General features: G+C 49.8%; 3 protein-coding genes and 1 non-coding gene across 7 annotated transcripts in view; 2 read left to right on the top strand and 2 right to left on the bottom strand.

The window, feature by feature from the left end:
• The first annotated feature begins 527 nt into the window (after positions 1–527).
• On the top strand, positions 528–13665 carry Il25 (interleukin 25). The gene is made up of 5 exons (XM_021735544.3): positions 528–634; positions 4536–9005; positions 9847–9924; positions 10082–10326; positions 12787–13665. Exons 3-5 carry the CDS (start codon positions 9916–9918, stop codon positions 13040–13042), a joined length of 510 nt encoding a protein of 169 aa, XP_021591219.1. The 5' UTR covers positions 528–634; positions 4536–9005; positions 9847–9915; the 3' UTR covers positions 13043–13665.
• On the bottom strand, positions 13242–13315 carry Trnaa-cgc (transfer RNA alanine (anticodon CGC)). The gene has a single exon. It is a non-coding gene; the product is annotated as a tRNA-Ala (tRNA).
• Positions 13666–14125: 460 nt separating the features above from the next.
• The window catches only part of Cmtm5 (CKLF like MARVEL transmembrane domain containing 5), an 18348-nt gene continuing 8751 nt past the window's right edge, over positions 14126–23722 (top strand). Inside the window, exons 1-6 of one of the 4 annotated variants that reach the window (XR_005729008.2) lie at positions 14280–14675; positions 15607–15759; positions 16240–16332; positions 16522–16606; positions 19567–19721; positions 21987–22127. Coding sequence is in view for 2 of the 4 variants with exons in the window: in XM_005338755.5 (XP_005338812.1) it covers positions 14550–14675; positions 15607–15759; positions 16240–16332; positions 16522–16606; positions 16692–16705 (471 nt within the window). In the remaining 2 variants the exon portion in view is untranslated. Of the gene's footprint in view, positions 14676–15606; positions 15760–16239; positions 16333–16521; positions 16607–16691; positions 16962–19566; positions 19722–21986; positions 22128–23722 lie in introns of those variants that run through there. The other 3 variants (XR_005729010.2, XM_005338755.5, XM_078050326.1) reach the window with 3 other exon arrangements.
• Positions 19178–23722, bottom strand: part of LOC101976892 (myosin-6) — a 23223-nt gene continuing 18678 nt past the window's right edge. Inside the window, exons 32-37 of the mRNA XM_078050328.1 lie at positions 23282–23485; positions 22286–22411; positions 21903–22178; positions 20409–20504; positions 19608–19742; positions 19178–19254 (exon numbers count right to left, since the gene is read on the bottom strand). Coding sequence (XP_077906454.1) covers positions 19231–19254; positions 19608–19742; positions 20409–20504; positions 21903–22178; positions 22286–22411; positions 23282–23485 — 861 coding nt within the window. The 3' untranslated portion in view covers positions 19178–19230. The remainder of the gene's footprint in view (positions 19255–19607; positions 19743–20408; positions 20505–21902; positions 22179–22285; positions 22412–23281; positions 23486–23722) is intronic.

Genomic DNA, 23722 nt, shown 5'->3' with positions numbered 1-23722 from the left:
GAGGAGGAGAGGGGCGGGCCGGGGCGTCGCTGCGGGACCTCATCCAAGGGGCGCGCTCTGAACTGTCCCCACGGCCTCCCAGGGGCCGCTGGGTTGGCCAGGCCCCCCGGAGCTGCCTGCCCTAGGCCGCAGAGGCCTCCCTGGCCCGCATGGGCCGAAATCTTCGTTCCAGGGCTGGGCTGGCGAGGAGGCGGGATCTGGGGCTGCTCGACGCTAGTCCAGGAGGTTCAGGACAGCCCCAAGGGCTGGGAGAAGCCGCCGGGACGGTTGGGCTGGATGAGCAAGTTTAGGGGCCAACCCTTCCCAACCGCTGGCCCCGCCGGGGACCAGGAATCCCAGGACTGTGGTAGTGGAGGCCCAGGGCACTGTGACAGGACCCCACTGGGAGGAAAGACCAGCGAGGACCGAGCCTTTTGTCCCTCTTCAAACTCGCCCAAATTGGCGAAAGGAAGCCAGACTGGCGCCCAAGTCCTCCAACAGCGTGGCCGCTGGACTGGGTTGCCGGAGTGGCTGTTTTCTGCCCAGAACCTCGCGCCCGCGGCGATGAGGCGAGTTCTCACTCTCTACACTAGCTCTCAGCGCACCCAGGGGTCCGGGGACGCCAGGCGCCCGGGTCACAGCAAGCAGCACGCAGGTACAACTCGAAGAGGCGGGACTGCCTTCCTGCGCCCAGGGAGCAGAGGGGCCCAGCCCCCTTCCACCTTCGGTCGGGGGTGCCAGGCCGGGAGCTCCCACCCCCACCCTCGGCCCCTGACACCCGGAGCCGGCCCCCACCGCACGCCCCCTTGGCAGGGCCCCTCGGCGCACCCCAGGGGTTGAGGCAGCTCCCAAGTGTCTTTGGGAAAGAAGAGAAAGACCAAGAAGCAACCAAAGGAGTAAAGAGAAGGCGAAGGAGAGGCAGGGGCTAGGGTCCTGTGGGCTCGACTGGGGTTAGGGTCGAGGTGGGGACACCAAGAGGGCTGGGTAGGCTTCAGGGGGGCCGCGCGTGGCTCCCCCGCTCACCCCTCGCTCGCGGCTCCCTTCCCTCCCCTTCCCCGGCTCCCGGCTCCCTTTCAATGCAGTTCTTCCTCCTCCCCTCGGGCCCTCTCCTCTCCAGCGCGGGGCTCAGTCCTGGGGATTAAGAGAAAGGAGGGAGGGGGAAAGGGAGGGAAAGGGAAGGGGCGGAGGAGAAAAGGGGACGATCCTTCCAAAGGCGGGTGGTGTTGAGTTTCAGTTAGGACCTTGGGGCCAAACTGCCGGTCCCTGTCCAGCCCCTCTCTCCGGCGCTTTCTTCCTCTGGACCTCTCCGCAGACCTCCGGGTGGTCTGGTCCTCTCCTTCCTGGGAGCTTCGCTCTCCCTGCCACGCCCCCACACTCCCCCGTCAGCCCCGCGCCTCTCAGTCTCCCTTTCATTAGCCCCACATCTGTCTTTCTCGTGGGGAGGGAGCGCGCTCCTTCCGCCTTGCTGGGGTCCTTAGCCTAGCCTCTCAGCTCCTTAGTGCTGCCTCTGCAGGGGTGGCCGGTTTAGCTCGGCCGATCTTGTGGGGCACGGGCCAGGAGTCTGGCGCTGGACATTGTTTCTGGCCCTGGTGAGAAAACACGAAGCCTTAACGTCTGGCCCCAGATCTGCAAGGCGGGCCGGTTGGGCGGCCTCCTAGCCTCCTCTGCTAGTCTGGGCCTGTCGCCCTTCCTCAGCCTGCCTGGCTCTTGCTGCTTCTAGAAGCAGGATTGAGGACTACAGGTACAAAAGGGCAGAAAGAAGTCTTTTAGAGGGTCTGCGGATCTAGCTCCCAGGAGTTTCAGCCGAGGGCAGGGCTATTAGCCTCCTACATCTCTCCCATTTACCTTCCCACTGCCCTGCTTCTTGGATCTTTATTTTAGAGCACACAACAGAGCCTCCTGAGGCTTGGGGGAAGCCCATTTTCCACTTTTAAAGTCCCTGGTATTTAAAAAGCAAGATGCTATCAGAGTGAAAAGCTGTAGTGTATTTTCACTATTTATGTTTAACAAGCACTTCAAACATAAAATAGACAAGGACGTATGCATAACTTCATTTGGAGATAATATCAGAAGTATAATTTAAGGCCCTCCATCCTCACATTTTGGAGGCTCACACTTGCCCGTGTTTCTCAGTGTGGGGAGGTTCCCTGCCCCAGCCCCTTCCTCACCCTATTATTTGGGCACCTATGAAGGACCCCCTGCAGAAGGAAGAGGTGGAATCTGTGGGGTGAGTTAGTGAGAGATTCTTGTGTCAACATGGGGTCAAACACTATTGGCCCTGAGCCTGGTTGTCAGTGATGGATTTCAAACCTGGTTAGGGCATGGGCCTAGGAACTTGGAACAGACTGAAACTCCATTAGGACATAAAGGAACTTTTAAATTTCCAGATACATCTGAAAGGAGAGCTACCCCATTCCAGCTTCAGTCTGGTTAGAGGTAGTCACTAGAGAAGACGTTCATCCTCCTCCAGACACCAGTTCTGGTGGACCTGGTTGTTAGGTACACAGACATGCTGCTGCTAAAGAGAGATTGGGTATGATCTTTGCTCAGGGTCTGCCAAGGCAAATTTGGAGTCAAGGGGAGGTGGGTAGGATACTCTGTCCACAAAGACAAGTGCTTTACCTGGCACAGGAAAGTAGATGGAGGCCAAGAGGAGACGAAGCTGCTAGGACCAGGCAAGGTAGTGGCTTGGGAGCAGGGCAGTGGAACTCAGTGCCTGGGCAGTGTAGTGATGGACAATAGAATGCACATCAGCATGAGAAGACTGTGCTTCTGGAATGCCCAGGCATGGAATGGTGCCAATCAGTCTTGGAAGTGAGTACTGGTTTATTAGCTGTGTGACCTTGGTCAGGTTATAGACCATCTTGGAATCTCAATTCCTCATCATTTTTTTTTTTTTTGTACTGGGGATTTAACCCGATGTACTTTACCACTGAGCCACATCCCCAGCCCTATTTTGTATTTTATTTAGAGACAGGGTCTCACTGAATTAGTGCCTCACTTTTGCTGAGACTGACTTTGAACTCAAGATCCTCCTACTTCAGCCTCCCGAGCTGCTGGGATTACAGGCGTGCACCACTGTGCCCAACTTTAGTTTCTCATCTTTAACAATAATTTTGGCAGGAAGTAAATACATGGAAAGAGCCTGACACACTATTCTTCTTTCATACTTTCTTCTTTACATTTAGCTCCCCATGGTGTGAAAGCTGAAAAGGTGTCTTGAATGAGGGCAGGAGGAACCTTTCTCATGTTCTATACCCTTTTACCCTCTTCTTTGCAAGCAAAAGTTTAATGTGATTTGAATTTTGTTAGGAGGAGCTCTAGGGTCCAGGCTTGGGAGGTCGTGGAGGCCTTGGGTGGGTAGAAGCCTCAATAAGTTGGGCTCCAAAGATTTGTCCTAGACATGTCAGGGAATAGAAAGGCAGGAACCCTCCATCTGGCTTCTAGGGCTCCAATCTTCTCCCCATCTTTCCTCTTCCTAGGAGGGTCCAACCAGCTGGTTTCTTCCTCACCTCACCTTGGGACTTCCTGGGTCTCTTTGATCCCTCTTATTATTCAAAACTTCTCAGGTACTTGCTAATTCTTCTAACCCTCATCTCTTTGGACCCACAGCACCCCTACTGTCTTGGTTCTAATCCTGGTTCCAACACTAGCTAATGACCATGATGGCTCTGTGACCTGTTGCAGCCTCTGGTTTCTTGTTCACAAAGGACAGTAATCATGGGCATAATGATGGAACCTAGAATACCAGCTTGTTGTGAGCATTAAGAAAATCCTGAGAACAGCACCTGACCCATGATATATAAATGTTGGCAAAGGCAACTATTATTATTGTTATTTGGTGGTACCCTGAGGGGCCACCAGGATAAGGAGGACATGATGTCTGCCCTCAAGAAACTCATAGATAGGGTTGAATCCGGTCAATACCTCCCCACTGACCTTAGAATAAAATTCAAATGCTCCACCATGCCCTGTTAAGACTCTAAGTGATGGATTCCTACCTCCTCTTCCACATCCTCTTCTCTTCACTTTCACCTTTTGTTTTTTTCACCCACACTGTCCTTTCTGTTTCTTAAATATGCCAAGCCCTTTCCTATCTCTAGGACACTGCACGACTTGCTCCCTCTTCCTTCTCCCAGATCCTTTCCATCATCACATTAAATACCACAACCCCTGACTTTCTGAGTTACAGTTGCCCTCCCTCTCCCCTCCCCATCCCCCTGTAACCTTATCTCATAACACTGTTTCATTTTCCTCATCACACTTATTATTATCAGAAATTATCTTGATTCATTGTTTACTATCCATCTCTTCCTAAAAAAGTTGTTTGTCTTATCTTCTTATGCATTCTTAGCATTTAGAGTAGTAGTGCTTGGTGTATATGGTGCTTAATAAATATTTGATGAATTGATAAATGCACTCAGACATCCATGGCTATAGGACACAGCTAAGTAAGCTGAAGGTCTTTGTGTTAGTCAGATTTTTGTTACTATGACAAAAATATCTGAGAAAAACAACTTAAAGGAGGAAAGATTAATTTTGGTTTGTGGTTTCAGAGGTTTCAGTCTAAGATTGGCTGGCTCCATTGCTTTGGGCCTCTGGTGGCACAGAACATCATGGCGGAAGGGCATAGCAGAACAAACTCTAACCTCATGGCAGCCAAGAAGTAGAAAGCAAAGAAGAAACAAGATAAATCTTCCAGAACACACCCCCAGTGACCCACTTTATTCAACCAGGACTCACCTCCTACAGTTTCCACTACCTCTCAATAATGCCATCAAATTATGAATTATCAGTGGATTAATCCACTGATGGTGTTACAGCCCTTATGATCCAATCACTTCCCAAAAGTCCCACCTCTGAACATTGTTACACTGGGACAAAGCCTCCAACATGAGCCTTTGGCAGATATTCCAAACCTGAACCATATTGGTCCTCCTTGGGGAGGCACCATCCATGTGCTGGAGTATTGAGTTGTTGGAATCTTTGTCCTCTTAATTCTGATTCTCCATATGACTCCCTGAGTTCTTCTTGAAGGCAGGCTCCTGAGCTAAAGCATTTTTGTAGTTAAATATCTTCCATTGTGTATATATGCCACATTTTTTTTTATTCATTCCTCTATTGAAAGGCATCTAGGTTGATTCCACAGTATAGCTGTTGTGAATTGTGAATTGTGCTGTTGTGAATTGTGCTGCTATAAACATTGATATACACACAATGGAATATTACTCAGCAATAAAAGAGAATAAAATCATCGCATTTGCAGGTAAATGGATGGAGTTAGAGAAGATAATTCTAAGTGAAGTTAGCCAATCCAAAATAATCAAATGCTGAATGTTTTCTTTGATATAAGGAGGCTGATTCATAGTGAGATAGGGAGCATGGGAGGGATAGACAAACTCTAGATATGGCAGAGAGGTTTAGAGGGGAAGGGAGGGGGCATGGGATAATTAATGATGGTGGAATGGAATGATCATTCTATCCAAAGTATATCTATGAAGACACAAATTGGTATGAATATACTATGTATACAACCAGAGATATGAAAAATTGTGCTCTATATATGTAAGAAGAATTGTAATGCATTCTGCTGTCATATGTAAATTTAAAAAATTAAAATTAAAAAAGTGATATCTTTTTTTTTTTTAAAGAGAGAGTGAGAGAGGAGAGAGAGAGAGAATTTTTAATATTTATTTTTTAGTTCTCGGCGGACACAACATCTTTGTTGGTATGTGATGCTGAGGATCGAACCCGGGCCGCACGCATGCCAGGCAAATGCGCTACCGCTTGAGCCAAATCCCCAGCCCAAAAAAGTGATATCTTAAGAATAATTAGCACCTGGTAGTGGTGCATGCCTCTAATCTCAGTGACTCTGAGGCACTCAATGACTCTGAGGCCGAGGCAGGGGGATTGCAAGTTTAAGGCCAGCCTCAATTTATCAAGACCCTCAGTAACTTAGTGAGACATTGTCTCAAAATAAAAAAAAAATAAAAAAAGGGCTGGGGATGTAACTCAGTGATAAAGCACCCCTGGCTTCAATCTCCAGTGCCAAAAATAAATAAACAAACAAATTAGCAACTGGGATCATTATCACCTACCAGTCAGAACAGAGAAACAATATTCTGGAGGCCTCCATCCATGCCAGGTATTTACACTTCAGTGGCTAGATCAGGAGGTGTGTTGGTATGGGGGGTTTCCAAGTCTGAGGGCAGCAGATACTTACTAGCAGGTGAAGAAGTATCTCAACATTATTTATTTTGTTTATTTGTATTTTGAGATGACATCTTGCTGTGTTACCCAGACTGGCCTTGAAATCACAATCCTCCTCCCTCAGTCTCTTGACTAACTGGGATTATAGGCAGGCACCACCATATCTGGTATATTTTAACATTTTAATAAAACCAATGTTCCAGCCTCAAAAAAACTAAGTGCTGATGAACATCAGTGGACACTGCTGAGTCCCTGGATTCAACACTATTTCAGGAACTGAGGTGCAGAGCTGCTAGACTGGTTAGCGTTTTTCTGGCCATCCAGGGCAATCCCCCGGCACCAGCGCACTCAATACGCGCACTTCTGCAAATGTGGAGGAAACGTCAGAGAGAGAACGTAAAGTCCAGAGAGGATAGGAGCTGGCCTGAGACTTTGAGGAGCTGGCCTGAGACTTTACCTTCTTAAGAAGCAGGTAAAAAATTGAAAATCTTTCTGAGAAGGGGCAGGACTGCTATATTCTAACTCCCTATGAGCCCCAAGAACCTTCTCAAACTAAGGGTGGAAGGTAAATTCCATCACACCTTCCCTGCCCTTTCCTGATAGGTACTGACCACTTTTTCCAGGGACACAGAGGTAGGAATCCCAGAAAGCCCTCTTTGGCTGTGAGGTCAGGGCCCAGGCAAGTGGGGACGTGTTGGGAGGTTACTCTTGATGTCAGGTGCCGGGCAAATTTTCCTTTGCTTCTGCCTCCAACATTGTCCTTATTGCCACCTCCACATCCCCACACCTCCCCCAGGGATTCCCTGGAAGCTGAAGTGACTCAGGGATTCCAAAACTAGTCACCCCAGGAGGAAACCCTCTGGAAAATGTTTCTCATGGCAGGGAGTCACCCTAAAGAGTTCCACAAAGCTGCTACCGAGATAAGGATAGAGGCTCTGAGCAAATGGGGTGGGGTGGGCACATGTGGCTCAGAGAACAGGTTCTTGGGTCAGGCCCAGTCTTCATAGTATGGAAAAAGCCAAGCCTGGGGGAAACTCTGTTTTGGAAGGGGCCCTCCCTTTACCTTCTAGGGGTTTCCTCTGCTCTGAGGTTCAGAGGCAGGGAGATTCCCCAAAGGCTTCTCCTGAAGGGCAGTGTCCCCAGTAACCCAGGCTGAGTCCTTTCTGCAGTGTCAGCAAATGAAGCAAGCAGCTGTGATCACTTCCAGCTCCTTTGAGCACCCCTTTCTGCAGAATCAAGAGACTTGAGCCAAGATCAGACTCCTGTTCTTCTCCCTCTGCCCTGGGGTTCTGATCCTTTAGAGGAGACCCATAGGAAAACTGTTCTTCTAAAATAGCACTATACCTGGGGACCCATTCTAGGTTTGGGGATTGTCCAGGAACACCAGAAGCCACCCTGAGATCATGTGTCAGACAAAGGCTGGACAACAGGAATCTGGAGCACAGGATCCCCTCCAGCAGGGCTGAATGCCCCGTGGCATTGGGCAGGTACAGGTGAGACCTGTGCAACCCAAGCCTAGGTGCGTATGTTCCTGGCAGTCTAGCCCAGGGACCTTTATTCCTGGATCCTGACTGTCTGGATTTGGGCTTTATATACTTTGATAGAACTAAGGAAAAGCAACTAAATTGCTTTTCTCCACAGGCCCCACAGAAGCAGTTACAATTTAAAGAAACAAAAGCCAGGTGACATACATTTATAGAATTAGTCATCTTGTGTTAGGATGGGAGCAAGGGGTAGATCTCGGTTCTCCCTCTGCTCTCCCACTTTGGGGTCTGCAGGGTTGGGGATGGCAAGCTTCCTTCTCTCAACAAGAGGAAGTTTGATCTTAATTCAGAGAGGTGACCCCCAAATTTAGTCTGTTTCAAATTGAAGTATTCACTGTAGTGATTCCCCTTCCATTTGCAGTCACCTGAGGGTTGGCCTAGCTTATATGCCAGGGACTCAGATTTGGAGTTCATCAGGCCTAGAATGGAAAACCAGCTTGGCCTCTTTCTAACTATGTGGCCTTGGGTAAATGACTAGATTTCGTTGGGTCTGTTTCTTCACCTGTAATATGGAGATAATAGTTTCCATGTCCTGGTTTTATTGTCAGGATAAAGTAAGATGATGCATATCCAGGGCTTATCATCCTCCTTGGCAATGTGTAAGTGCACAGGAGCCCGGCCAACAGTGGATAAAAGGGAGAGGGTGTCTGGGAGCACAGGGGTTGAGGGTGGGTAGTAGGAGTGAGGTGATGATATTCCTGACCTTGTTGTTCTTCCCAAGTGCTCCTGTTCTCCCAGCCACCACAATTTTTCCCCAAAGTGGCCTTTCTCTACTGTTCCAGACCCCACCAAGACTCACCAGAACAGCTTATCCCAATTCTCCAGAATGCCCTCTGACATTTTGACTCTCCTTTAGGGCTGCTTTTGGAGGAATCCCCCTCTACAGAAAGTTATTCCTGGTTCCTTCTGTTTATTTCCCGAGTCCTTGGTTACTAGAGGAGTATTTTCTGAGGGAAAGCACATGCAAATCAGGAAGCATTATTCTAGAGACAATGTCTGTGTATGAGTGTGTTGGGGTGGGGTGGTCAATGGGCAGGAAGTGAACTCTGGTCTGTTTTCTGCAGTCTTCCTCAGCATGCTGGACCCCCACTGGCCCGTGTCTTTGGGGTCATCCTTTCTGAAGCATGTATATCCCCTCTGGTGGATGGTGCATCATGATACTGGAGTGAGACTGAGGGGGGTCCCCCCATGGCCTGAGAGTGGCAGCTATTCCTGCCATGAGCCTTGTCCTCAAGGCCTTGTGAGTGAAGGTGACTTCCTCTCACGACTTAGGTAAGGTTGTTACCATGCTCCTCCTCTTCCTTGCTCCACCTTCTCATTTGTGCAATGGGAACACTCACCCACACCTTCTTCCATCAGGCCCTGCCCGTCTAGCTAACAAACTTATGGGGTCAGGGGTCAGGATCAGGGTCTTCCTGGCAGTCCTGTGAGGTGAGGCCTGTGTCCTTATTCTAAGGAAGACGCCAGGGAAAATGTGGGGGTGGGGCAGCAACTAGAGAGGGTGAGGGGAAGTCAGGGGGCAGCTACTGAACTTTGGGGAAGAAGTCTGAACAATGGGGGAGAAGCCATAGATGATGGGGGTCATAGGAATTGCGGTCATCAAAGATGGAAAGAGGTCAGAGAACCAGGGGATGAGGGGGTCAAAGGAGATGGAGAGAAAGGGAAATAGTTACTATCATGGGTGGTCAGGGCCATCTGAAGAAGGGGAAGAGTGCAGATCAGATGCTTGGTGGGAGTAGCAGAGACCACGGAAATAAGGCCTTTGAAGGAAAGGCCAATGATATTCCATAATTTAGGGTGGCAAACCAACCCGGAAAATTCCCATAATGACAGTTACAAAGATACATAATAGCAGAACGTTATTGCTTTGACCCCACACCCGGAAAAGCGCAACGAGCAAAGCTTACCCAATCAGCTACCAGACAGATAATGATGTCACCACAACTTCCATGAAGGTAGCATTCTAAACAGCTTTTGGAAATGCTTTCAGGTTTTTTCAGTTTTGTTTTGTTTTTTAATCTCAAGCCACTCCCTCCAAACGATAGTGGAAATAAATTTGAATAAACAAAACAGGTTTGCTGAAAATAAAACCAGGACTCCCAAACCACTCCAGGTCAGCCTGCTTCCAGAAGGCCTGTCAGTCAGGGCACCACCACCAGTGGCTGAGTGAGCAGCATCCAGCATGTACCAGGTGAGTGCACATGCTGCCAGAGGGGTTGCTGAGAGGAAACTGAGCAGAGTGTTGCTGAGGGTTGAGGGAGGCCAGGCTCCCAGGTTTGGGGGAGACGTTTGGATGGTAAGCGACTGGATTAGGCAGGAGCAGTTCTCACACTGGCCTTTTTCTCCAGGTGGTCGCATTCTTGGCTATGATGCTGGGAACCCACACCCTTAGTTTTCGACTCCGGAAGGACTGCAGCCACTGGCCCAGCTGTGGTCCCAGTAAAGGGCAGGATCTCTCCGAGGACTTGTTGCAGGGGCCAACTGTGTTCATGTCTCCCCCGGAGCCTGAAAGCCTTGCCCAGCACCCAGAATCCTGCAGGGCCAGTGACGACGGACCCCTCAATAGCAGGGCCATCTCCCCCTGGAGATATGAGTGAGTCTTCCCCCCTATCCCAAATGAAAACCCTGCCTTTGCTTTCCTGTGTGTTGTGTGTGTGTGTGTGTGTGTGTGTGTGTGTGTGTGTGTGTGTGTGTGTGTCAGGGCCGTGTGAAGGAGCAGGCAAGTTCTACCCAATTCTACTTTCCCTCTTTGATCTCAGAGGCCATAAAGTTTCAGAAATGAACAAGCCTGATTTGAGTCCTATCTGTGACTCCCATTTAGTCACCTCGGGCCAATAACTCCCCCCCAAGTTATTTTATTTATTTATTTAATCTGTAAAATGAGATTATACCCCATAGGCTAATATGTAGATCAAATGAAATCACATATGTAAAATCTGTTCTTAATGTTGGTACTCTACTTTTTTCCTTCTCTTTCTCCTTCTTATCTTCCTCCTCCTTCTCCTTCTTTTTCTATAATACCCCACTTTTTTTAAAAAACTAAAATATTAGGATATATGGTATGATACATACACAAAGCATCCCAGTACCAAATGTAACTTCTCTGGGTCATGAATGGGTTTTAAGTATATGAAGATTGTAAAAACCTCAATTCTTGGGGTAAACCTGGCATCTAGAACCCTGGGCTGCCTATCTTTGATCATGATAATGTCACCTTATTCTTTTACTCCGTGTGCCACAGAAATATTATAATTCTCTATTTGTGTCATAATGTGAAAAATGTTAGGAAATACTGCAATAGAGACAGAGATTTAAAAAATATTAAAGATTAGGGTCTTCGGGATCCCAACCATAATTCTTTTGTCTTTGGGGGTTCTGTGTTTCCACTCCCCATACATCTGACTCTTCTTAGTGACTTTGGGAATGGATGAAGTTTAGTGGGGGTAGGGAGGGGGCCTACTCCACGTTAACTTAGATTACATCTCAGGTGGAGTCAACAATTTTGAGTGGTCTCAGAAGGTCAGTTGGTTCTGGGCCATATCTGATGGTGTAAAGCCTGTTGGGGGAGGTTGGGTGCCAGATGGCTGACTGAACTAGGGCTCAGACCACTGGTTGGGAGGCCGTGATTTCCTGATAACCACTTAGTCAGCCTTGCCCATTCTGTTATGTACAACACTTGTTCTACAAACTGCTCTTCAGAAAAGTGATGTCAAGTAAGTTTGGGTGCAGCAGCTCTGGTCCCCACACCCTGAGATTTATAGTGCCCCTTACACACTAAAATCTGCAAGAAGTCTGCAGAAAAGGAACCATTAAATTCAATGTTTCCCAAACTCATTTGACCTCAGAACCTTTTCTTGAATGGTGTTTATTAGGGAACCCCATTGGGAAATGCTATAGAAGGTGGACCCCAGTCTTCCAGGGATTTTCTGTATGGAAAACAGTCTTACAACCTGGGATGGGGGTTTTCCCGCTCCACTGTTGGAATCCAAACCTTTGGAGTATCTACTCTTTTCTACTCTTTCTGTGTTTTTTAAGTTTTTTTTTTTTTTTTTTTGCCACAAAAGCTTTTCAGAGTAGGAAAAGAAGTCTTTCCCTGCACTGTTAAATGTGCTTATAATATATGCTTTGGTAGTGTCTTGTGGGTATAGGAAACAGCTCTTCTAGGAAGTAGAACTGGTGGAGAGAGAGAGATTGTCTTCTTTTTCTTTTTCTTTCTTTTTAAAAATATTTTAGGGCTGGGGATGTGGCTCAAGCGGTAGCGCGCTCACCTGGCATGCGTGCGGCCCGGGTTCGATCCTCAGCACCACATACCAACAAAGATGTTGTGTCCGCCGAGAACTAAAAAATAATCAATATTAAAAAATTCTCTCTCTCACTCTCTTTCTCTACTCTCTCTTTAAAAAAATTATTTTATACTTGGCTGTCAGAGTAGTTTTTACTTTTGAAACAATTATAATTTTATTTTAGTTTTTGGGCACTAGGGATTGAACTCAGGGGCACTCCACCACTGAGCCACATCCCCAGCCCTATTTTATATTTTATTTAGAGACAGGGTTCTACTGAGTTGCTTAGCAACTTGCTTTTGCTGAGGCTGGCTTTGAACTCGAGATCCTCCTGTCTCCATCTCCAGAGCCACTGGGATTACAGGTGTGCGACACTGTGCCTGGCTTAACAATTATAATTTTAAAAGACCTGAAATGTAATAATTACCCTAAGAAACCTCATGCTAAAGCCCAGCTCGATATCATATGGAAGAAGAACTTGGTCTGGTGGAGGTGGAGGCAGAAGCCTGCTTACCGTCCCCTGCCTCCTGAAGGGCTCCAGAACAGGACCAGATGGAAAACCACTCTTTTGTCCCCTACATTCACTTTCAGTCAGGGAAGATAAATCCCAGAGAGCAGGGTGATGACTTCTTCAAAGTTACACAGCATGTGGGTTCCAGAACTGAGACAAGAAGTCAGGCCCCCATGTTCTTCCTCTAGCAGCCCCATCCCACCTGGCCCTCCCTGCTCTGGCCTATCTCTCCAGGGACTGACCAGTTGCATCCCCACAGGTTGGACAGGGACTTGAACCGGCTCCCCCAGGATCTGTATCACGCCCGTTGCCTGTGTCCACACTGCGTCAGCCTACAGACGGGCTCTCACATGGACCCCCTGGGCAACTCGGAGCTGCTCTACCACAACCAGACCGTCTTCTACCGGCGTCCATGCCATGGTGAAAGGGGCACCCACCATGGCTACTGCCTGGAGCGTAGGCTCTACCGCGTCTCCTTGGCTTGTGTGTGTGTACGGCCCCGTGTGATGGCCTAGTCATGCCTGCCACCTACCTGACACCAGATCCTTATCTGTAAGACTGCAGCCAGGTGCACAACCATCTTGCCATGGTAGGCGAAGATACCCACATGCTTGGTCCCTCCGAAGCACCACCTGCATCAGCAAGCTCCTCGGACAGGACGGAGGCCTTGGGGAGAACACACACTTTGGCACTTTTTTTTTGCACTTTTTTTTTTTGAGGTGCTGGGGATTGAACCCAGGGCCTCGTGCATGCGAGGCAAGCAGTCTACCAACTGAGCTATATCCCCAGCCCCCCACTTTAGCACTTTTTTGGAAGCACTTTTGGAAGGGAGCAACTGCAGCTTGTGGCTGCTGGAATCTGTTGTCCTGGCATTTCCTTTCAGAAAAGGCCTTCAAAGCTCTGCCCATTTCTGGAGGCCACACTCTTCTTATCCTCCCATCTCTAGCTGCCCTGGCCCAGCACAGGAACTTTCTTCATATTTGCCCGGTTGCCCCTCATTTCATTTGTTCGTTCATTCATTCATTCATTCATTCATCAAACACTCAGTGATCTTCTACTTTGCACATGTCCTAGTGTAGTTACAAGTCCTTTGACATGGATCATTCTGAGGAGGAAGCTGTTATTGAATGTGGAGAGATTTATCCAAATAAATATCTGTATTTAAAAATGGCCTAATTTGTCTTCGGCATCCATGGTGCCCGAACATCCCACGGCCCTCAGCCCACCACCTCCTCCTTCCTACCACCAGCCCTCACCTACTGCCCGCCCTGCCAGCTCTCCATGCCATGCAGTTTCTGTTGCACTCTCCCATCCCTTTCACTCTCTGGCTCCCTGACCCAGCCCTGAACACCAGGGAAGGGTCAGACCTCCTCCTGGCATGCTGGAGAGACAGAGGCCCATTGAGGCACTGCAGCAGGCATACAGCGCCCCCTTGTCTCCCCAACAATCTGCCTTTGTCCTCTGCTGCAGCTTGGTCCTGAGGGTGCTGCCTGGGCTGGGCTCCAGCTCTCACCCTCCTTAAAAGGACAAGGGAGAAAGGACCAGCCAAGGAAGAGGGTTAAGGTTATAGGAGGGGGAAATAAACTTATTCAGGCTTAGGTCAAAGAGGTGTTGTGAGGTGTCTTACTCTTGCCCCTGTCTAATGCTTACTCCCAGCTCCTGTAGTTTCTTTCTGACCTCCTTTTCCCCGTCTTCCTTCTCCCCTTTTCCAGGCTGGGTTGGGCTCCCAGTAAGGGGAGGGGTTGGCCACGCCTCTCAGCCCTCCCAGCGTCCTCCTAGGGGGCTGGTGCAGGCAACAGCAGAGGCTCTCTGGGCAGCCTGGTGAAGGCCCATCTGGGAGGCCTCCCCAGCGGCTGCCTTTTCCTGGGCCCCCAGCAGACCTCTCTGCTTCACTTTCAGGTTTATCCAAGTGGCTCTTGCTCCTGTCTGCTTTCTCATCCTGCAGGGTTTCTGGGTCCCTTCCTGGGCTGGTGGCAGTGTGTGTGTGGGTGGGTGGGGCGGTGCCCAGTGGTCCCCACGGAGATGTTCAGTGCTTGGAATCGCCGGGACCGGCCCCCTGAGGAGGGGGCAGCTGCAGAGCTCCAGGGCTTCGCTGTGGACAAGACCTTCTTCTCTTCTCTCAAAGGCATCCTGCTGGAAACTGAGCTGGTAACAGCTGCCTCCCCAATCTGGTGCTTCTGTCTCCCCCATCCCCAGCTCCCTGGCCCACCAGCCTTGAGCTGGGTTCCCAGGTTCACAGCCCAGCAATTCTCTTTTCGAGCTTCTCCCGTCTCCAGCTGCACCTTCTTCATCTCCTGCTCAGCTTTCTTGCTGCCTCTCCATTTGGAGCAGGTTTCAGTTGCAGCAGGATGGGTTGAAGTTAGACAAAAGGGCAGCTTCCTGGGACATGGAGGGATTGGACATAGGGATAGGACAGGGATAAAAAGCTGGCTTGTCTTTTCCCAGCCTCCAGGGTGACCACTTGTTGGCATGCCTAGGAAACCCAACTACCAAAAAGGGCAGATTTCCTACAGCTCTGCTTTATCTGCTGGCTGCTGCCCATGAACATCTATTTTCAGGAAGACTCTTCCCCCAGTTCCTTAGCAAGGCCTCTGCCTCTCTGTCATCCTGTATAGCTGGGGAGCACCTGCCTTCTAAGCCTTCTCTCTTGGTGTGGAATAAAGGCTCTGGTTCTCATCAGAGAAGTTTAGGACATCTGAGAGTGGGAAGAGCATTGTGGGCCAGGGGCCACCTCCTGAGGTGCAGGGCCTTTGTGGGCACAACTCCAGAGGCCTACTGTGTACTCCTGGGGGACATCACTCTAGAGGATCACCATAGGCTCATACTCCCTGGAGCTGTGCAGCTTGGCCTAACTGCTAAGGTTACTGGGGTCCCTGGGGCTAGAGATGGCCCTCTATGGTCAAATGCCTGGAATGGTGTCCCCGACACCAGGAACGGGAGACATGCCAGAGCTCTTCCTTATCCTCTCCAAGGATGGGAGGTGGGTGCCAGCCTGTGGGGTTCCCGAGGAGGGAAAGGCCAAGGTCAGGCCTGTGCATGTGTCCCCTTCCTGGCTAGATCTCCACATTCGGTCCTGCAGGCCCTGACCTTCATCATCTTCATCTGCTTCACGGCCTCCATCTCCGCCTATATGGCCGCGGCATTGCTGGAGTTCCTCATCACGCTCACTTTCCTCTTCTTCTACGCCACCCAGTACTACCAGCGCTTCGACCAGCTTAACTGGCCCTGTCTGGTGAGGAACCCTGCCTCCCTCACCCCATCTTGGTCCATCCTTCTATCCAATTGCTGAGTTTTCCTCTCTTCTCCCAGCTCCCCTCCACTTCCACACCCAGCTGGGCTTTGTCCCAGGTTATGCCCTGTATTCCACACTGTGCTTTTACCCAGACAGATTTCACAGCTACAGGGTCCCTGCGAACAAGGAGGATATACATCCCTTAAGTCTGCCCTCCCGCTCACCAGAGGCCCAGCCTCAGCCCTGCCCTGCCTGGGCCTGCAGGCTGGGAAGCTCAGCCACTGGCTTGGGCTGACTCTGCCCAGTCCTTGGCTGCTGTGGACTCTGTTCTTATTCCCTGGATAGCATTGTGAGCTCTCTTGAAAGTGTCCAGGGCCATCCCTATATAGAAATTCAGGGTCCCCGAGGGTCAGGCTGCTGACTAGCCTGGTAAACCTCTGGGTGATTTCTCCCTGCCTTCTGACATCCCTGGCTCCCCAGGACTTCCTCCGCTGCCTCAGTGCCATCATCATCTTCCTCGTGGTCTCCTTTGCTGCTGTGACCTCCAGGGAAGGGGCTGCCATTGCTGCTTTCGTGAGTCCAGTCCTGTGGGGCACTCTGGTTCCTTAGGACCTCTGGCTGATGCTTGGACATTTCTTGTGTCCAAAGTGGAAGCCAATGCCTGGGGTCTGGCTCACCCCTCTCCCTGTACATCCACCTCCCTCTCTCTTGGTCCGATGGCTCAATAGCCTCTGCTGTGCCATGTTGACCTTCTTCCCACAGGTGTTTGGTATCATCCTGGTATCGGTCTTTGCCTACGATGCCTTGAAGATCTACCAGACTGAGATGGCACCCAGAGCCACCCAGGGTGAGTCTGCTCCCTGAGATGCCCCTATCCCCACCCTAGCTGCCCCAGCCTGACATGGCTTCCATGCCTGGTTCCATCTTCACAGGGACTCAGCAGTGACTCCTGGGCTGTCTCCCAAGCCCGCCCAGACACAGGGAACCATGAAGCCCAGATATGTCTCCTTTGGATTCATTGACCCCCTGGCCACCATCCCCCACACCAGGTCTACAGAGGCGTCTGCCCAAGAAGTCAGTGGGGATGTATCTGTGGAGCCTGGTGCCCTGAGCCTGGTTCCTGATGAGGTTCTGTCCAGAGGAGGAGGGGGAAGAGGGGAGGGAAGGAAACTGGGCCCCCAAATTAAAAGATTCAAATCCTACTATTGAGTCTTCTTGTTCCCCAGAAATTAAGGCAGATTAGGAATGCCAAGTAGTATTCATGGGAATGTTGCCTGGAGCAGGCCATGATCCCTATCTGAGACCAGTCCAAGCAGTGAGGAGGTGGGAGCCAGCCTGAAGAAGCTAAAGACATTCACCAAAGCAAAAAATGCTCCACAGCCTGAGGTAGCAGAGGGAGAGATTTCTGAAATGCTGTGCTCAAGGCCACTCTGTTGTGTGCCTGGTGACTGGGCACCTGTAATTCTGAGTCCTGATGTGAGGAGGTGCCCCCCATCTACTTGTGCTCACCTCAGTAGGCTTGAGCCGAGGTGCTTGCCCCGGGGTTGTGTAGAGCTCCCCCTTGTGGTTTGGGGAGGACCTGGCTGGCAGGCGGCAGGGAAGAGGGCAGTCAGGGGCTTCATAAGAAGAAATTCACAAAATGCTGGCAGTAGAAGAGCTCTTAGATATCAGCAGGTCAATACCCTCATTCTACATAAGTGAAAATTGGGGCTCAGGAGAAGTGACCTACTGATTTGTTGACAGAACTAGGGCTAGAAGCCAGCTGTCCTAACACCTAGACAGGTGTTCTAGATACAGTATGATATGAAGCTCCCTTGTAGCTCTGAAAACAATAGACCAGCCTCATCTGCAGCTCTCTCCACCAATGGGCTCTCTTTCTCAGCTTGCTGGTTTCTCAGAGCACATTTTGTCCCTGTGCTGCGTATCAGGCATTCAGAGGTGAAGCCTTGTCCATGAGCCCTCACAGATTGGGAGACAGGCTGGTGGAGGGCTTCCCACAATGAAAGCTATGGGAGAGCTCAGCTCTAAGAGTTTGGAGCAGCACCCACAGCCTGGGAATCAACCTGGCCTGGTCCATGGAGTTCAGTGCAGCCAGGATTTCCCTGCCCAGTCTAAGACAGGGCCCAGCTCAGTGGCTACAATCAGCTGACTTGCTGTTCCCTATCCCGAGTGCTTGATTGTTCCTGTTATGAAATGCCTTCTTTTATCTTTTGGGGTGCTCCTTACAGTTGCAGGCCCCAGTCCCCAAGCCCTGCCTGGACCTTGGATCTTGAGCTCTGGGGTGGTGCTCTGCTTCCTGGGTCCTGCCCACTCCTCTCTTGGATTGACTTTTCCTGCCTCCTGTTTTCTGTTCTCCTATCCTTTTGCCCTGGCTCCTCATCAGATCTGACAGCCTCTCCTGGCAGGTTCTCCAAGTCTAGAACCAACTGGATTTTGTTTTCCTGGATTCTACTCACAGCTCTCAGGTTTTATGTATAATTAATTCTCAAGATGAGGTGGCTGACCTGGCAGGAATGTGATTGGATGGGCACCACCTGAAAGGAGGGATAGAAGAAGATCAACTAGTGGAGTTGGGGAGCGGGGTGCCAGGTAAAAGAATGAGAAGGTAGTCTGGAGAGCCTCGTCAAAAAGTCCAATGGAGGGTAGAGCTTTACTTTGAGCAAAAGGAAGTTAAACCAGCTGAACCCTGAGCAACTATGTGACTGGTCCTCAGTAAAAGCTCAGAGACAGGAGAACCTTGCTCAATGGTGAGTGCCTGTGTATGCCTCTGTGCTTGTCCATGTCTGTGGGACAGTAAAAATGGATGAGCATTGCCACACTTCATCCACCCTGCATACTGAATGGGCTCAGCATTGGCTGGCCCTGGAGTCCTGGGATACCCTCATGGGGAGATGCTAACCCACAGAGGCTGGGAGTCAGACCCCTGGGGCTGCTGGGGGTAATTCCTGTGAGCTATTTCCAAGGAGCTAACTAGAATGGGACCTTTTCCACATCCTTTCCCTGTGCCTCCCTCCTAGGCCAGCTCTGAACCATGTTGGGTATCAGCAGAAAATTTGTTTGCAAAGATCAGATATTCCAGGACAATGTTAATGCTGGTAGTGGCCTCAGAGATGGGTAGGCAGAGGGTAGCTTCCGCTTTGACACCAAAATTCTGTATCTCACTGTCTATAATTGGCTCACCCTGTTGGTGTCTTTATTTCTTCCACTGCTAAAATTTCTGTCCCCCTTCCTTGGGATTGACCAAGCAGAGCTAGGACTCATGCTGCCAAGCAGGACACCTCACTTCTCTGGGCTTGGTTTCCTCCTCTAACGATGTGAGGTGCTTTGATTCCCACAGCTCTGATACAGGGGCTATGGCCACCAGCTCTCTTGATCCAGGATGGGCTTCCGGTGGGAAGAACAAAAAGGCACAGCAGTGTCAGGTCTCATATTTTATTGTGGGTGAGCATCAGCCAGGTTTTGGAGGCAGCATCACTCTTCATCATGCATTTTTTGCTGAGAAAGGAAAAGGGGGTGTGAGAGGCGGCTGACAAGAGGGAGGAAGGTTTGGGGAAGATTCAGCTGTTGGGCAGGTGCTGGGTCACTAGGGCTTTCAGGAGCCAAGAGAGACACCCATAGAAAGGGAGAGGTTAGGGCTGGGAATGCAGTGCAGTGGTAGAGTACTTGCCTAGCATGTACAAAGCCCTGGGTTCAATCCCCAGAACCATCAAAGAAAGTGGGGGCAGTTAGGCTTCAGTGATCTTGGGATCCCATGTTAGGGGTGTCTATAGTTTAGTGGATGAGAGAATGGGGTTGGGCTCTCTGCAGAGATTCCTGTCTGACTAGTACAGACCAAGGGAGAGACCCACCTTGGCGCCAATGTCACGGCTCTTGGCCCGAAGCTTGTTGACCTGGGACTCAGCGATGTCGGCCCGTTCCTCTGCCTCATCCAGCTCGTGCTGCACCTTGCGGAACTTGGACAGGTTGGTGTTGGCCTGCTCCTCCTATGGGGAGGGGGAGGATGTGAGGATGGGGCCTGAGACCAGCTCCCTGTCTCTGAACCACTCACTTCTTACCCAAGTTCCTGCAACAGCCTTAAAGGGTCTCATGCACCTGACATTACACCTTCCTCAAACTTGTCCAGCATTTAGAATATTTCGTAGCCATCCAGTGCCCAGGATAAATGCCATGCTCTTTGATATGGCTCTCTCCCCACCCCAGAGTCCAGCTTCACTGCACCTATTCTAATCATAACTCAGATGCTTGCTGACCCTGGAATTTCCTGCATAGATATGCTCATCCATACCTCATGCCCACACTTTCCTGCTCACCAGATGTATTCCTTACTGTGTTATGCCTAGTCAGATTCCCTTTCAGGCCTGGTTCTAACTCCATGGCCTTCTTCCTGCCTTCAACACCAATGGTCCCTCTCCACTGCTTTCCCTCGGGTTTATGGTGAGTGGACTATGGGCAGCTGTGGGGCAGGTGCTGGGTCACTACATCATGAACTCAGAGTGCCTGACACAGCTCGGAGCTCACAGACATATACAGTTAATGTCTGATAAAGATTAGACTTGACCCTTCGTCCAGGCCTGGCTATGGCAAATATTCATGGGCTCTCACACATAGTAGGTATGTTGATGAAAGAAGGGAGAAAACCACAAACTCACCGCCTCCTCAGCCTGGCGCTTGTAGGCCTTGACCTTCAGCTGCAGCTTGTCCACCAGGTCCTGCAGCCGCAGCAGGTTCTTTTTGTCCTCCTCTGTCTGGAGTGTGTGGGTGGGAGAAACCAGTTTTCAGAGAACAGAAAGTGCAATTACCTTTTTGTCTTCCCTATTCCACTCTTCTCCCCAGGCCTCAACCACTCTTCCTCCCTCCAATAGCCCAGATCAAGGAGGTGGTAGGTAAGGGTCCATCTCTGCTTCTAACTGTAGGTCAAAGGAGCAGGGCAAGCTTCTAAGTCAGGGACTCACAAAGCAATGAGGCTTGTGGTCCAAATGCTGGAAGTCAGGGAAGGGGCTCAGAACCTAATAGAATTCTCTAATGTGGTCATTTGGATGCACTTGGCCTGTTCCAGCCTTGATCTGGTGGATAGAGTTCCCACCTGGAACAACTTGGGTGCTATTGCATAGTGGTTCTTGAGATGACCAGAGAGAGATAATGAGGAAGGAAGAAAGAAGGGGATATTATCATTGTCCAGATTATCCCTATTTTTTTTTTGTGTGTGTGTGTGTGGTGCTGGGGATTGAACCCAGGGCCTTGTGCATGAGAGGCAAGTACTCTACCAACTGAGCTATATCCCCACCCCTGTCCAGATTATTCTAATCTATCACAGCCTAATATTCTAATACATTGCCCTGGGCCAAAATCTGGGCACCAGGATCACTGATTCCAATGTCATTTGATCATTCCTATTTTCATATCATGTATGTGCTAGGATGCCCTTTCCATCTTTATCCATAAAAATCTGCAGTTCTCTATCTATAATCTCTTTCCTATGCCTCTGATATCCACCTATCAAATGGACCAACATCTCCATCTTCTTGGTCTTACTTTCCAGAAGACTGTGAAGGCTCTGAGCTATGCAGGTGGAGGTTTTTCTCTAAGGCTTTTTTTTTTTTTTTTTTTTGGTGGGTCCCAGAAGTTCCTGGAAGAACTCCGAGTCTTTTCCCATCACCTGACTCATGTCTCCCTGTCAGGCTGGTAGTAAATGGAGAGATTTCCGACTATTCTGAAGCTTTCGTGGTAGCACTCATGGTAGCACTTTGGCTACCATGTTTTTATAACTTTGGGTTTTAGAAAACTCCTGGGGCAGGGGTGCTGGGAACATAGATCGGTGGTAAACCTCTTGCCTAGAATGCACAAATCCCCGGATTTGATTTTCAGCACTGCAAAAAAAGAATTAAACAAAGAACTCTGGGGGGATTCTGGTTAAAAGAGGTTTCTGGTTAAAATGGAAGTGAATTTTCCATTTTTGCTACAAAAATTCATGGATGCAAGTGGAATTGACTCCAGGGTCAGAAAGAAAAACAAATCTACAAACAATATCTCAAAGAGCAGGTGATGGGTGTGCAGCCCGGCAATCCTGGACAGCAGCTCAGCAGGTGCCCTGTGTGTGCAGGTGAAGCAGCTGCCACATCTGCTTCTGATCCACCTGCCCGTACCTGGTAGGTGAGCTCCTTGATGCGCCGCTCACTCTTCCTCATGCCCTTCACTGACTCTGCATTGCGCTTCTGCTCTGCCTCCAGCTCATTCTCCAGCTCCCGCACCCGGGCCTCCAGCTTCTGCAGCTGCTTCTTGCCACCCTTGAGGGCGATCTGCTCAGCCTCGTCCAGCCGGTGCTGCAGGTCCTTGATGGTCTGCTCCATGTTCTTCTTCATGCGCTCCAGGTGGGCACTTGTGTCCTGCTCCTTCTTCAGTTCCTCTGCCATCATGGCAGCCTGTGCACAGGAAAGCGGGGGTACATGGTGTGGTCAAGTCTTCACACCCTCACTGCCTAGCCCAGGGGACACGGGCCTGGAGTGGGTGAGCAGGGTGGGGGACTCACATCTGTGATGGCCTTCTTGGCCTTCTCCTCGGCATTCCTGCACTCCTGCACTGCCTCCTCCACTTCAGTCTGGAGCTGGGTCAGGTCTGACTCCATCTTCTTCTTTTGATTGATGAGGCTGGTGTTCTAGATATGAGTAGAGAAAACGATCATATACTTTGTTATTGGATTTCACACCACTATCCAGAGAGAATTGAAAGGGGCCACATTAAAACAAGAAGCCCTGCTTTTGGGATAGACATTGATTTGCACCTGTTTTACCCTTTCCTACAGATCATTTCTAGACTTTATATGTAAAACTACTCATCTCTGAAGAAAGATTTCAAACAGCAAAAGGTCCACAGTTCTACTCCTGAACTCTTCAGTTGCATGTTTATGTAGGAGCATGAAAATAATCCAAGGAAAACAAAACCAAGTTTCACACTAGGACAATATTCTGGAAGTGGTTATAGTTAGAGAAAGAATGGAGTGGGCTAAAAGAGGACAGTAGGTCATCAGATGGTGTCATTCATGCACACACATTAAATTACAAGACAAAACTCCACAGGGCACTTCAATAGATGGGCACAAACACCCACTGCAGAGTATAATTGAAAATAGTGTGAATGGAATTGCAGAAAATGGTATTCTCTCTGTAGTTCAGGTGGCAAAGAGATTCAGATATACTTCTTTAGACTCCCATCTTTACAGAGCAAAATGGAGGCTGTCTTCTAGGTCAAGGGTATCCAATAACAGCATGCATTCTACTACTCCCAAATTTGTGACTTTGGCAGCCATCACCAATCAATCATGACACCTTTAGCTTTTTCTAGACTTTATATGTAAAACTTCTCAAAATAGTGGTTCTGTCAGCTGCTACTAACAGATGAGTGATGGCCCAAGTGAAATAATTTGAAATCCTAGTTGGACATGCTCACTTGGAACACCTGGTTTCTGTAGATGTCTTGGGCTCTGACACTCAGCAGGGTTCCACATGATAGCCTCTGAACCCCTCACCTGGGAGTGCAGCAGCTGCACCCGCTCACTGGTCTCAATCAGCTCCTGCTCAGCCAGCTTCCGTGACCGCTCAGTCTGCTCCACCACGGCCCGTAGCTCCTCCAGCTCAGCCTGGAGCAGGGTGTTGCGCCTCTCCACGATGGCGATATTCTCCTTCAGGTCATCATTGGCGCGGACTGCGTCATCCAGCTGGATCTGGGTGTCCTGAGGGGAAAGCATGATGAGAATAGGCCTGGACCCTGTACCATCAGGCCTCCCATTCTGGCTCTGATAACACCCCATCCTACATTCATCAACCTCTTGTCAAATGAGGAAACAGGGGCATGTTCCCTCAATAATTCTCTATCCTGGAGGCTGGACTGGTCCAGAACATTCTAATCATCAAGCCTCCAAATCCGGGAGACAGGCAGCTCCTACTTTCTCATCTTTGTTAGCCCAAGA

Source organism: Ictidomys tridecemlineatus, chromosome 5 (assembly GCF_052094955.1).
Source record: "Ictidomys tridecemlineatus isolate mIctTri1 chromosome 5, mIctTri1.hap1, whole genome shotgun sequence".
NCBI lineage: Eukaryota > Metazoa > Chordata > Mammalia > Rodentia > Sciuridae > Ictidomys > Ictidomys tridecemlineatus.
Note: the sequence above shows the minus strand (reverse complement) of the source record. Positions and strands in the feature narration are given on the sequence as shown.